This window comes from Hyaena hyaena, unplaced genomic scaffold (assembly GCF_003009895.1).
Source record: "Hyaena hyaena isolate Hyena2069 unplaced genomic scaffold, ASM300989v1 scaffold_3, whole genome shotgun sequence".
Lineage (NCBI taxonomy): Eukaryota > Metazoa > Chordata > Mammalia > Carnivora > Hyaenidae > Hyaena > Hyaena hyaena.
Window position 1 is genome coordinate 686,414 of NW_024080635.1, and position 12,572 is coordinate 698,985.

At 49.5% G+C, this 12,572-nt stretch overlaps 1 protein-coding gene across 1 annotated transcript in view; it reads left to right on the plus strand.

Annotated features, from left to right (window-relative positions):
* CSMD2 (CUB and Sushi multiple domains 2) overlaps positions 1-12,572 on the plus strand; it is a 597,675-nt gene that overhangs the window by 337,145 nt on the left and 247,958 nt on the right. The window contains exon 13 of the mRNA XM_039231736.1: positions 8,448-8,630. Within this exon, the coding sequence (XP_039087667.1) occupies positions 8,448-8,630 (183 nt within the window). The remainder of the gene's footprint in view (positions 1-8,447; positions 8,631-12,572) is intronic.

The following is a 12,572-nucleotide window of genomic DNA, read 5'->3' on the forward strand; positions in this document are numbered from 1 at the left end:
GGGCTCTGTGCTGACTGCCAGCTCAGAGCCTGGAGCCTATTTCAGAGTCTGTGTCTCCCTGTCTCTCTGACCCTCCCCTGCTCACGCTGTCTCTCTCTCTCTCTCTCCTAGAAATAAATAAAAATATTAAAAAAAAAAAAAAAAAAAAACACTGTCTTGATCCTCCAGAAACTTTTCATTTAACACAGAGAAATGCATGCCCTAAACAACAGCAATGGAGCCATGGCAGAAAACTGTCCAAAAGGCTGGGAGTGAGAAAGAAAGATCCCCTAAGTCTGCCTGGGTGATTTGAGGGAAGATCTCAGATTGGAAAGAACTTGAGCTGATGCTTAATGGCAATTCCTCATCCGACAGAGGAGCAGGGGGCATTCATTCAGGAAGAGAGGACACAGGTGCCACGTGAGAGCCATGTGAGAGCTGGCTGGGCTCTGCCAGCCACAGGGTGATAATGACTATGGGGAAACACCTACTGGTTACCGGTTATATGCCATGTGCCAGGCATTTTGATAATTGTCTTATATACATAAGCTCATTAAATCCTCAAAACAACCCTGTAAGGTGGGCGTTATTACCATTTCCATTTTACAGATGACAAAAATAGGGCTCAAGGAGAAGTAGAAATGTGCCCAAGGTCTCCTACTTTTATCAGAGCCAGAATTTAGATCCCTGCTCATCACGATTGCACTGTTTTGCCTCCCCACAGGCTGCTCAGTTTGGGGACATATAAATCTCAAGGTCAGTGATGGCCAAAGATAAGTCTGGAGTGGGAGGGGGGAAGCAAGGTCCTGCCACGCCAAGCAGTTAGGGACTTAATCTGGGTTTTAGGCAGCCATGAAAGAATCCATGTGTGGGGCATAGTAATGATGGGGTTTTTCTTTCTGAGCCATCTCTGCCTGCTTTGCAGAGTACAGAATAGAGACAAGAGGCAGGGGACCCACTCTCGCCTAATGCCACCATTCAGGTAGAGGGTGGACTAGAACGGTGAAAGAGGGGCCGGAGAGCAGAGGGTGCTGGGATGTTTAGGATGGGGGCCAGCATGAGGCAGTTAGTGAGGCTGTGGGTGGGGAGGGGAGGCCGAATCCAGGCTGATCCCCAGGTGTCCAGCTTGCGAAGGCTCTCCGCCGCTCCCAGCCCCACTGCACTTCCTCCTCTGCTCTCCCCAAAGGTGGTGTGGTCAGGTGCATACCTCCTCCCCTGCCCTCATCACTCCCCTTGTACTTACTTCTGCACCCGTTTGACTGTGACTCTCCAAGGCCAGGGACCATGGGTCAGGCTACTTTCTGTCTGTAGTGCTGAGCGTGGCACTTAGCACAGTTTCCACAGAGTACCTGTTAGCTGGACTCGCACACTCGATAATGTTCTCTGTGTTCCTGAGTCAATAATTCCTAACCAACACCCACCTCTGTAGGACTGACATTCCAGTGGATAAGAAACAGGGGAGCCAACCTGGCAGGCCGCAGGAGCAGGGGGGTGGAGTGGGTGAATCATTCTGTCCTTCACACCCTCCAGGCAGTAAGCAGCTTGAGGGCAGAGATTCTTGTGCTTTGTTCCCCACTGCTGTACCCCCAAGTGTCTAGAACAGTAACTGATCACATGAATCAGTACTTACAAAGGTCAGGCAGTGCCATGATGGAAAAGATGGGAAGCCAGGAGAGGCAAGAAAATGGGAATCACGTAAGGGGTGTCGTCAGGGAAAGCGTCTCTGAGGAGGCGGCCTCTGAAGCTAATCCACAGCATGACGAGTGGGCCACGTGAAGAGGGGAGGAGAGGAGGCGGTGGCCCAGGCTGAGGGCACAGTGACTGGATGAAGGGACAAATGAAGTACCACCCCTTTGGAAAGGCAGCAAGTCACAGCTCAAGCTTGGATCCACACCCCCCCCACCCCCACCCCGCCGCTTCCGCGTGGCGCTGTCCTTCTCAGAGCAATCAGATGGTGGATTTAGAAAGACACATGATGCAGTCCCTCCTGGACAGACATTGTCATGAAGGAGGATTCCAATTCGGTAATAGAAATGGAAAAACCCGGGAGAAGACTGTGAGATTGATCACAGATGATAGGGATAAAGGCGCCGAGCAAAGGGAGAGCAAATACACTGAGCAGTGAGCCCATCACACTGGAATTCGGGAGCATCTCTGAAACACTCACCTCATGTTTTCCAGCTTGCTTTTTGTAGGCAAAAGGAGAGAGGGAGGGAGGGAGGAAGAGAAAGAGACAGAGGGAGGGAGCAACACTTAAAAAATCGAATTATATTAACCAGATAACAGGAAATTGTATGCATGATTTTCTCCAAGTCAGAATTTGGCTTATCAATTTGCTTTCCTGGGCCCTGACATCAGACTGGGTCAGCACCTGACCGGGAGGGTCAAGGTCAAGTGCCTTTCAGGAAGGCAGAGGAGTACAGTGAGCCTTCTGCAGGAGGGCGAGGGGCCTGGGTCCCCGTCCTCTCAGCAGGGGTTGGCCCTGGGCTTGGAGGGAGGGCCCAACAGAGACACCCCAAAGGGGTGTCTGAGGAACACAAGCCAGCCACCAGCCCCTCTGCCGAAGTCTCCAGCCACCCTGCTCTGTTCTTCTCCCCTGCACGCAGTCCTGGCCCTACGCATCCCCCTCTCCTATTCCTGGACCTCTTCGCCAAGTGCTCCCTTAAACCTGACTTCCCCTTGAGGCCACCATTACCAGGGCCAGACCCACGAACTTCACAGTTGAGAGGTGGGTTCGCAGTTCACCCTCCAGTGCAGTTCCAGCCATGTGTCTCCCATCTCCCTGGACCTCATGATGTCGCCACGTCTGGCTCTTTGTCCCCTCTCATCAGTGTCACCGGCCTCTTCCTCTCCACCCCAAGTCTTGCCATCACCTTGCCTTCCAGCCACTTGACCTTTCACTTCATAGCACCGCCCTCTGGCTGCAGCTGGACCTTGTTCTCCAGCACCCGCGCCCACGCCAGGCCCTTTGTCCCCTCAGCTCTCCCTGCCCACTGTGCTCCTGTTCATCATCCTCCCTTGGCCTCCAGATCCCTAGGCCCTCCTGCTCTTTCCCCCGTCAGCCTGAGCCCCGAGGATAACGCCTCTGCCATTCTTTTAACCATATCTTCAGCTCATCGCCCCAGTGGCCTTCCCTTTCTCCAAACCCAGCCCCACCCCTCCATCAGTCCTGGAGCCCCTTTCTCCGTGCATGCACCAAGTTACTGAGGGCTTCGGGGACAAGTCACACAGCCCTGCTCGGGGGTGCCCTGTACACGCGTCATCCCTCCTTAGGCGCAAGGTGGCAGTCCATCCAGCCATGATCTTCCCTTCTCCGGGGTGAGTGCCTCAGACATTCTTGTCCATGTTGAATCCCTTTCCCCACACGTAGGCCTTGTCCTTCAGCAAAGACCATGGCCCCCTCCTCCATTTAGGAAGTAGAGCCTGTGCCATGGCAGGACCCCCTTCATGCTCCTGCATCGTACCTGAAAGCTTGGTGATCACCTCCTCCCTCCCCCCTCCTGTCATGCAGGAAGGAGCTTCCTGGTGTCTCAGGCTAGCCTGCAGTGTGCCCTGGGTCCCCTGCCCTGCCTGCTCTAGAGCCTCCAGCTGTCATCCCCATCTGTCCTCCAGCTCTTCAGTTAGCCATTTACTCTATGTGTCTTTTTGCCTGTCTCCTTCCCTAGCATTTAAATATGGTTACATTTCTCTGATCTTAAAAATATTTGTACAACACCCACTTCAAGGCCATGTTCCCCCCGAGTTACCACGTAAGCTCTCTCTATTCTTTCACTTCTAAGAACTGCCTTCTTTAAAAGTCGTCTGTTCCTCCTGTATCATCTTTCTCTTCTCCCATCGCGTGTGGCCCCATCACTGCATGCAGCCACTCCTGCCAGTATCAGCAGCTGACCTCTTTCTTCTCACCTGCTTGTCAGCCCCACCTAAGCTTCCCTGAGCCTTCGAGGCTGGAGATCTTCTCCTCGAAAGCCATTCTTCCCCAAGCCTCTGTGACCCTGCTCTGCCAGCATTCTGCTGGGCCATCCAGTGTTCTGAATTATTCTGCCCAGGACTGATGTCTCACTCTCCGTGGGTGGTCACATCCTTCTCATGGCTTCTTTTACCATATGTGAGCTGAATCCCAAATTCTGTACCCCTACGCTAGACTTTTCTCCTGAACTTAAGACCCATGTAGCCACTTTCTACTAGGTGTGTCCGCTTGGAGGTATCCCAGGCATCCCGAAACTCAGCACGTCTTACCAGTGAACCTACAGACCTGCTCTTCTTTCTGCATTCTTGTCCCAGTGAAGCGCACCCAGGAGCCCAGGCCAAACCCAGGGCATTGTAGATCCTGACTTCTCTTTTATCCCTGGCGCGCTCACTCTCAGGATGGCCTATGGCTTCCTGCTTTTCTACCTCCCAAATCTGTCTACCTCTCCCCACCCCCTATGTCTTTGCCCAGCCCAGGATGTCATCAAAACATCCCCCAGATTATTGTGAGCCCCCCACCAGAATGGAAACTTCAGGGAGGCAGGGCCTGTGTGTGCCTTGTTCCCCGTTGCACCCCGGTGCCCTGCACAGCAGCTTACACTAAGTAGACATTTGTGTGCTTGCTGAATGAATGAATGATCACCTTACCTCCAGAATTGCTGCCCCCAGACCTTTTCCAGACAATAGTCAGGGTGACCTTTTAAAATATACGATATGGGGCGCCTGAGTGGCTTAGTCGGTTAAGCGTCCGACTTTCGCTTAGGTCATGATCTCGCGGTTCGTGAGTTCGAGCCCCGCGTCAGGCTCTGTGCTGACTGCCAGCTCAGAGCCTGGAGCCTGTTTCAGTCTGTGACTCCCTCTCTCTCTGACCCTTCCCTGATCACGCTGTCTCTCTCTCTCTCCTAGAAATAAATAAAACATTTAAAAAATAAAATAAAATAAAATAAAATAAAATAAAATAAAATAAAATATACGATATGAGGGCCCCCTGGGTGGCTCAATCAGTTAAGTGTCCGACTTCGGCTCAGGTCATGATCTCGCAGTCTGTGAGCTTGAGCCCCGCATTGGGCTCTGTGCTGTCAGCTCAGCCTGGAGCCTGCTTCAGATCCTGTGCACCACCCCCCGACCTTGCCCTTCCCCTGCTTGCCCACTGTCTCTCTCTCTCTTAAAATAAATAAACATTTAAAAATTTAAAAATGAAATAAAATAAAAAAGTGCACAATATGAAATGCTACATAAAAAGAAACCCTTTGTCAACTCCCTACTGCCTCCTATCCTCAACCCAGTCTTGTTAGCAGATTACACAGTGTGTTTCATGGGTCGGCCCCACACACCTTTTCCAGCATCATCTCCCACCACCTTGTAGGAAATATCCATACTTGTACTTGTAGAAGGGCAATGTGGTGCGATAGTAAAAACCCTGGAGCCATATGTTTGGATCTCAAATAACTCAGATGACCTTGGACAATTACATGATTTCTCTGGGCCTCAGTTTCCTCACCTTTAAAGTGAGAATGATAGTACCTAGCTCATAGGGTTACTTATAAGGATGAAATATTGGAATGCTCAGAGTGACTGCCAGCACATAGCCAGCACTAGAATTATTAGTCATACAACTTAGTTATAATAGCGATTAGTGAGTTATTATCTCTGCTTTCATTGCAGTCCTACAGACGGTGTCATCCCTGCGACTTTGCATGGGTTCTTCTCCACCTGAACGGCCCTTCCCTCCCACTCATCCCTTTCTCTTTTTTTCCAGCTTTATTGAGAGATAATTGACATTGTGTAAGTTTAAAGTGTAGAGCATGATGATATGATACATGTATGTATTGTGAAGCGATTCCCACAATCAGGTTAGTTAACACATCTATCACATCACCTCACAGAGTGTGTGCGTGTGCGTGTGTGTGTGTGAGTGTGTGTGTGTGTGTGTTGAGAACTTACAAGGTCTACTCTCTTAGCAAATTCCAAGCATACAATACCATATTGTTAATTGTAGTCACCATGCTGTACATTACATCCCCAGAACCTACTCACCTTCCACTGGGAACTTTGTACCCTTTGACCCCCTTGATCAGTTTCCCCTCCCTGCTCCACCCCAGCCCATCCCACTCCTGGCAACCAGCAATCTACTCTCTGGTTTTGAGTTTGGATCTTTAGACTCCACGTATAAGTGAGATCATCCAGTATTTGTCTTTTTCTGACTCATTTCACTTTGCATAATGCCCTCAGGTTCCATCCATGTTGTTGAAAATATCAAGATTTTCTTCTTTTTTATGGCTGAATAATATTCCAGTGGTGTGTGTGTGTGTGTGTGTGTGTGAGAGAGAGAGAGAGAGAGAGAGTGAGAGTGAGAGAGAAAGAGTGTGAGCACATGTGTGCGCGTACATTTACTACATTTTGTTTACCCATTCATGCATGGGTAGGTAGGTGTTTCCATGTCTTGGTTATTGTAAATAATGATGCAGTGAATCCCATCTATTCCTTTCACCTGCTGGCTCTTGCACAGCCTTCAGGCATCTTACATGTCACCTTCTCCAAGAAGCCTTCCCTGATGCCATGGTTGGGACTGAGCTGAGATAAACAGGCATGTGCCTCGGGCGTAAGTTTAAAGGAGCAGCCAAAATACTCAGTAATTAAGTTAAATAATTTAATACAGTATATTTTTAAACACCAAGATTAATGCAAAGTATCCATGATAAAAAAATCAACATTTTAAATAACAAGAGGCTCAGATGGCCAGGACTAAGGAAAGGCCAGTGAAGTGAGTCACACATGTGCTGGGTCAGACCTGGTCTTTATTTTAAATTCTAATTTTTTTTTCATTGTGGACTTGATTCAAATGCATTAATTTTGGTTTTCTAAAAATTATTGCATGAAGATGTTATTTGTCTTGCTTGCTGAGGGTTTTTTTTTTTTTTTTGGTGCCCCCTAAAATTTTGTGCTAAAATTTAGTGTCTTACTCCCCATACCATATTTCCAGCCTCACCCTCCAAATTTGAGTTAGGTGCTCCTTCTGGATGCCTACACACACACACACACACACACACACACTCCCAGCCAGAGAATGCCTTGTTCTGCCAGCTTTCAGCAGAGATCTGGAGGCCCTGGTTTTCGGGGTGACATGAATGTAATAGTCAAGAGCCCGTCCATATAAGGCAGTGCATGGGGCTAGCCTGATCAGGCCACAGAAACCCACCGGTTGTGCTAAGAATATTTTTGGAGAATCATCCCTGATAGGGTCACGCACAGCAACTTCAGGGACTTGGACTCATGATGGCTTCTAATGGTGTCTCCAGAAAAGGCAGGATCCCTTTGGCCTGACGATCCTGGGAAGGTGTCCAGCAAACCTCCCTGGTTACTCCAGCGGCCTCTCCCAAATCTCCTACCACCCACCCTCACCTCACTCTCTGTCCCTTCATCCATGACTCCCTTTCTTTCCTGCAAGATGCCTTCCTCCCCGGGAACGGCTCCTCCTCTTCTCCTCCCTCCCCTCCATCCCCCTTGCCCCTCCTCTCCACTCCATCTCTCACACACCAAGCACAGGGCTCCAGAGGAAACTCCAGGGACTTGGCCAAGACACACTCCTTCCCTGAAGTCTCCAGGGTCTAGCTGACCCTCCTGTGAGGCAGCCAGCTCGTCATGCCCCCCAGTGTCTGGGCCCCCCAAGCTGCCTCAGGGAACCCACTCTGTGTGTGACTCACCACGAACTTTAAAGGCATATTTAGTGAGTCATTTGTTTCATTTTACCTGCACCATCTTCAATTGAATTAAAGAAAATTCGAGAAAGTACTTCCATGTCAGAAGGTAGCAAATATTGATTCTTACTTAATCTCTGGTTTGGGGAATGGCAGGCAGTAAAAGCCTTCTCATTTCATGCTTGTCTTTGCTGCTCAGGAATGGACTGAGCTGAAGGTCTATCTAGTCACCTGAGCACAGAGTCAAGTTCAGTAAGCTCCAGGCTGAGATTCATTAGCTCCTGAGACAGGTATCTCATGAAGAACGTAGACCCACCTTCACTGAACGAAAATATCCAAGCACCTGCATGCTCTGTGTGGACACAGAGTCTCTGGCATTTGTTGGCTGGAAGGCACATTCATCCCAGGATGTGGATTGTTTTTTTTTTTTAATTTTTTTAAGTTTATTTATTTTGAGGGTGTGGGCTTTAGTGGGGGAGGGATGGAGGCGGGGAAGAATCCCAAGCCGGCTCTACGTTGTCAGCGCACAGCCTGATGTGGGGCTTGAACCCACAAACCATGACATTGTGACCTGAGGTGAAATCAAGAGTCGGACACTTACCTGACTGAGCCTCCCCCACCCCCACCTGCCCGGGCATTCCAGAATGTGGTTTTAAACAGGACAAGGCAGGATTTCTCAGGAAAGGTCCTGCCTATGCTGCTCTGAGCACCGACTCCTGGCAGAGCTGCAGCAGTGGGCCTCTGGCTCCGAGAGAGGTAGGAAGTCACCTTTTGTGTCTGTTTTCTCTCCTTCCTGTCTTTCAGAGATCGAGCAGGGCAGCTGTGGCGATCCCGGCATCCCTGCCTACGGCCGGAGGGAAGGCTCCCGCTTCCACCATGGTGACACACTCAAGTTTGAGTGCCAGCCTGCCTTCGAGCTGGTGGGGCAGAAGGCAATCACGTGCCAAAAGAATAACCAGTGGTCGGCTAAGAAGCCAGGCTGCGTGTGTAAGTGAGCAGGGAGGAGGCCGCTTTGGGGTCTCCATCAAGAAGCAGTGGGCCCCATTTCCCAGCTAATTCCAGCCTCATCCTTGGGAACCTTGTGGGTCATAACAACGGCTTCTCGTTGGTTTCTTTTCTTCCCAGCATTGCTGGCTGGGTCCTCCTTTCTGGCAGTAATGTAGACCGTGGCACCGAGAATGATTGATCTTGACATTTGGGGGCCTTCTTCATGTCGCCTTACCTTCCGTGGTGATCCTTGAGAGCAAGGTAGAGGCCACCAGGGCTTGGTCCACCAGCCTCTGGCCCCGACATTTGCTCCTCACTCTTGCTGCCACCAGTGACACCATACAGTCAAAACAGGGTGGAAGGGACTGGCAGGTTTGTAAGATTACCAACTCTGTACCAGCCTCCGGGTGCTGTGGGAAACCACGGCCTTGCCAGGATATAAGTTTTCCTCAAATCGCTTCCTCTTGGACTGGATGTAGTGAGGGATGGGGAATCAAGCTGTCTTTGGGTTGTTGATCCTTTTGGGCGCTCATCCAAAGGAGACAACAGGAGATCCTTCTTCCTTCCTCTGGGATGGTATGACCATACCTTCCGGCACAAGTCGTACTTTAGGTCCTGGGCCTGGCAGGATTGGCAAGTGTGAGGGGCTGTTTGCAGCAAAGGGAGGAGCCCCTTTGGTCTCTGTTGAGAAATCAAAGGCTACCACGTCTTCTTCTCCCAAGCTTCGCCATCCTGCCTCCTCCATCTGCTTCTTGGCGGGGAGGGCGGAAGCCTGACCCTCTGATCACTTCTCCCACGGCAGTGGGCTTCTCAGGGTCTCTGGGTGCTACACATACTAGACTGCTCCCCCAGCCCTGGGGCTGGGGGAGAGAATAACCTGGGGTTACAAGGGAACCTCAGTTAGGACTGAGACTTTGGTATATGAGTCGGTGAGTTTGGGTCATACCTTTTCAAACAGAAAAATCACTTTGTTTTGACAAAGTATTTGTGATGACTTGTGAGTTTATGTAGAAATTCTCAGAGGTTTAAAGAACAAATTGCTTTTCTATATACATCAAATTGCTCTTGGATACACCCTTGTTGCAAAAAAATAAAATTGCATGAACTCTCTGTGGCTGGATGTGGTTAAAATATAGTGCCCCACCAGTGTTGGCCTCATAGCACACTGGGAGCCAGAGGGACCGGGGCCTGGAGGGACAGGGGAGCCTGACACAGAGCAGCCCAGTGCAAGCAGGAATGAAGCCCAAGTGGGTGGATGGAGGAGGGCTCTGCCCATTAGGTTGGAGGCAGGGCCTCAAACAGCAAAGGTACAGACTGTGGGAACCCCGGGTTTTATGGGGGCTTTGTCTCTGAAATCCATTAGATGAAACAAGGCAAGGACAAGTGGAAGATGGTCAGGCCTCCGGGGCAGAGAGCTGGTAGAAAGAAGTGGGTAGCAGAGCCAGCTGACTTCTTAGGACAGGGTAAATCTTCCTGCCTCACAAGTTGAGGGATGCAGGTAGCAGACCACTATCTGAAGGCTGTCACTTGAGTCCTCCAAGAATTTATTTGATCTTTTAGCCCTTAGGAGGAGCTTTAGAAAATCTTTCTAGAACCTTCAGTAGGAGCAAGGGGTCATGAAGTGCTTCTCAGCAGCCTCTTCATTTTCCAGTGAGCTGGGCATTGCTCACAAACAGCTGAGAAGGAGCAAGGGTAGAGCCATTCTGGCACGTGTGGAGTGGTGCATTCTGTGGTTTAAAATAAGGTGGAGGAGCCTGAGCCTTCTTGATGAGAACTGTGAAGCAGGCACTCTGGAGGGCCGAGCATGGCATTTCTTCTTCTGGATGATTGTGGGATGTAGGGGCCGGCATCCCCAAGATACTCCCATTGCTCAGGTTTTTCTGGTCATTTGGGTGTAAGAGAGCACAGCTTGAGTCTCAGGGATGCTGGCTTCAAGAAGGAGGCCAGAAAGAGCCAGGTGGCCCCAGGCCTTTTTGCACCACACAGCAAGGTTGCAGCCCTATTCTGTGAAGTCAAAGGAGCGAGTGCCATCTGTCAGCTCTCCACCGAGTCCCCAGCCCCTAAGCTGACGCTTCCACAGGTGCCTGGCTTTGCCCTCAGGGTGCTCACAGTCTAACTGGTGGTGGAAGGTGGCACTAAGAAGTCCTGGTGCACAGAGATGGCTTTCAATTCAAACTCTGGAGACTTGTTTCTCAGTCCTGGTTCAGCATCATGACTGTGGCCAGGACATCTTCTCTCTGGTTTTTGGTTTCTGAATCCATCCCGTGTAGTAGCACTCTGTTCTGGCTCCCCAAATTCTAACCCTCTCGGATCATATCTCTGGAACAAGATAACTATGGTACAAACAGTCCTCACTACCCACAGTGAGTGCTTGGAAACCACTTCCGAAAGTGGGTCATTGACAGAGCCAGTCATATACTTTGATTGCGGGATATGCTAAACTGGGGCTCTACTCCTGATCCCAGATCAAATATATCACAGTGTGTGATCTATAGACATCTATAAGCATCTCTAAAAATATCAGATAATATAGTCTCTGTATCATATAACATAGTGATAAAATGTACATACAAAAGTCAGCATAAACGCCCTAAATTTTACCACATGTTGTCACAATAAATATTAGTGCAATATTTAGCAGACAAACCCTACTTTTCTTCTTAGGATTTAGAAGGGGATAGGAGAAGGAGTTTGATGGTTCAGATTTTTGTGAACAATTGTCCAAAGAAATGCAAAGCGGTGCATTGTTCTCCTCTTGAAACATTTTCTTCAAAACAGTTCTTTACTAGGCAATCGCCCTGCCGAGACCATACAAACACACTCTTTCCTTCATGTTCCAAAACATTTTCTGTAGCAAGCAGAGACTTTAGAATCATTCTGCTGGCTTTTGAGCTGCCCTCGCAGTAGTAGGTGCTCAATAGATGGTCTTTTTCATCTAGGTTTTAAAGAAGATGGTGTTTCTCACAGTGAAAAGCATTTTGAAAGAAAAGTTGGAACCAGCTTCTTTCCTATTACTCTCTTACTCCTTGGTTAATTCACATCTCCAGGGATTGCAGCTCAATACCAGTTGGAGGTAGTACCACTTTCCACCCATCTGAAAATATTTACTGAGCATCGACCCTGTCTAAGCTCCACGTATTGGATTCGGAGCTGTTCGGTTCCTGCCCAGAACATGTGCTCAAGCTGGTGTCCTGGTGAGAACGCTCTGGCCGGGCTGCACCGTGTCTTCACTCTTCCTGAGCTCTGCCCATCTCACCCCGATCCTTGCAAAAGAATAGGGAGCCTTTCCCATCCAACTTCATCCAGCTATTCTTCTACCACCAGGGATGCAACAGGAAAGAAGAGACAAAATAACTCTGATGGTGGTGCACGATGTTTGATGCTTTGTTGACAGGCTAGCAAAATGCTTCACACTTCATAAGGAAGCCAGGAAACCAATTATCAGTCCATTAGCAGCCACTTGCAGAAGAAGTTTCAAAACAGGCTTCACCAGAGGTATACCAAGACTGCACAAATGCAGACTTTCTTTTGCCATTTTGTAAACCACCGAAAGAAGGTGTGAATCCTAATTGCTCAGTTCCTAATGTATGTAGCATATGTGTGAAATGGGAAGGCAGGGCCTACTGGGATGGATATGGTGTAAGTTGTGAATCAGCAGCCAAACCTTGAGAGACCTAGGGGAGGAGAAATGGATCCTTGGACACTCAAAGAAAATGTCACAGAGGAACCAGGGCTTAAGCTGGGTCTTGAAGAGTGGATGCGTAAAGAGGGGTGTTCCACACAGGTATGCTTCGGGAAATGGTCTTCTCGTAATATGACCCTCCTATCCCTTCTCCTTGGAGTTCATCCCCCTAAACCCTCTCCCCTGCTCCACACTGGACACATACACATACACACATATCTGGACAAGGGAGAGGATGGGGTCACAGGATCATCTGAATT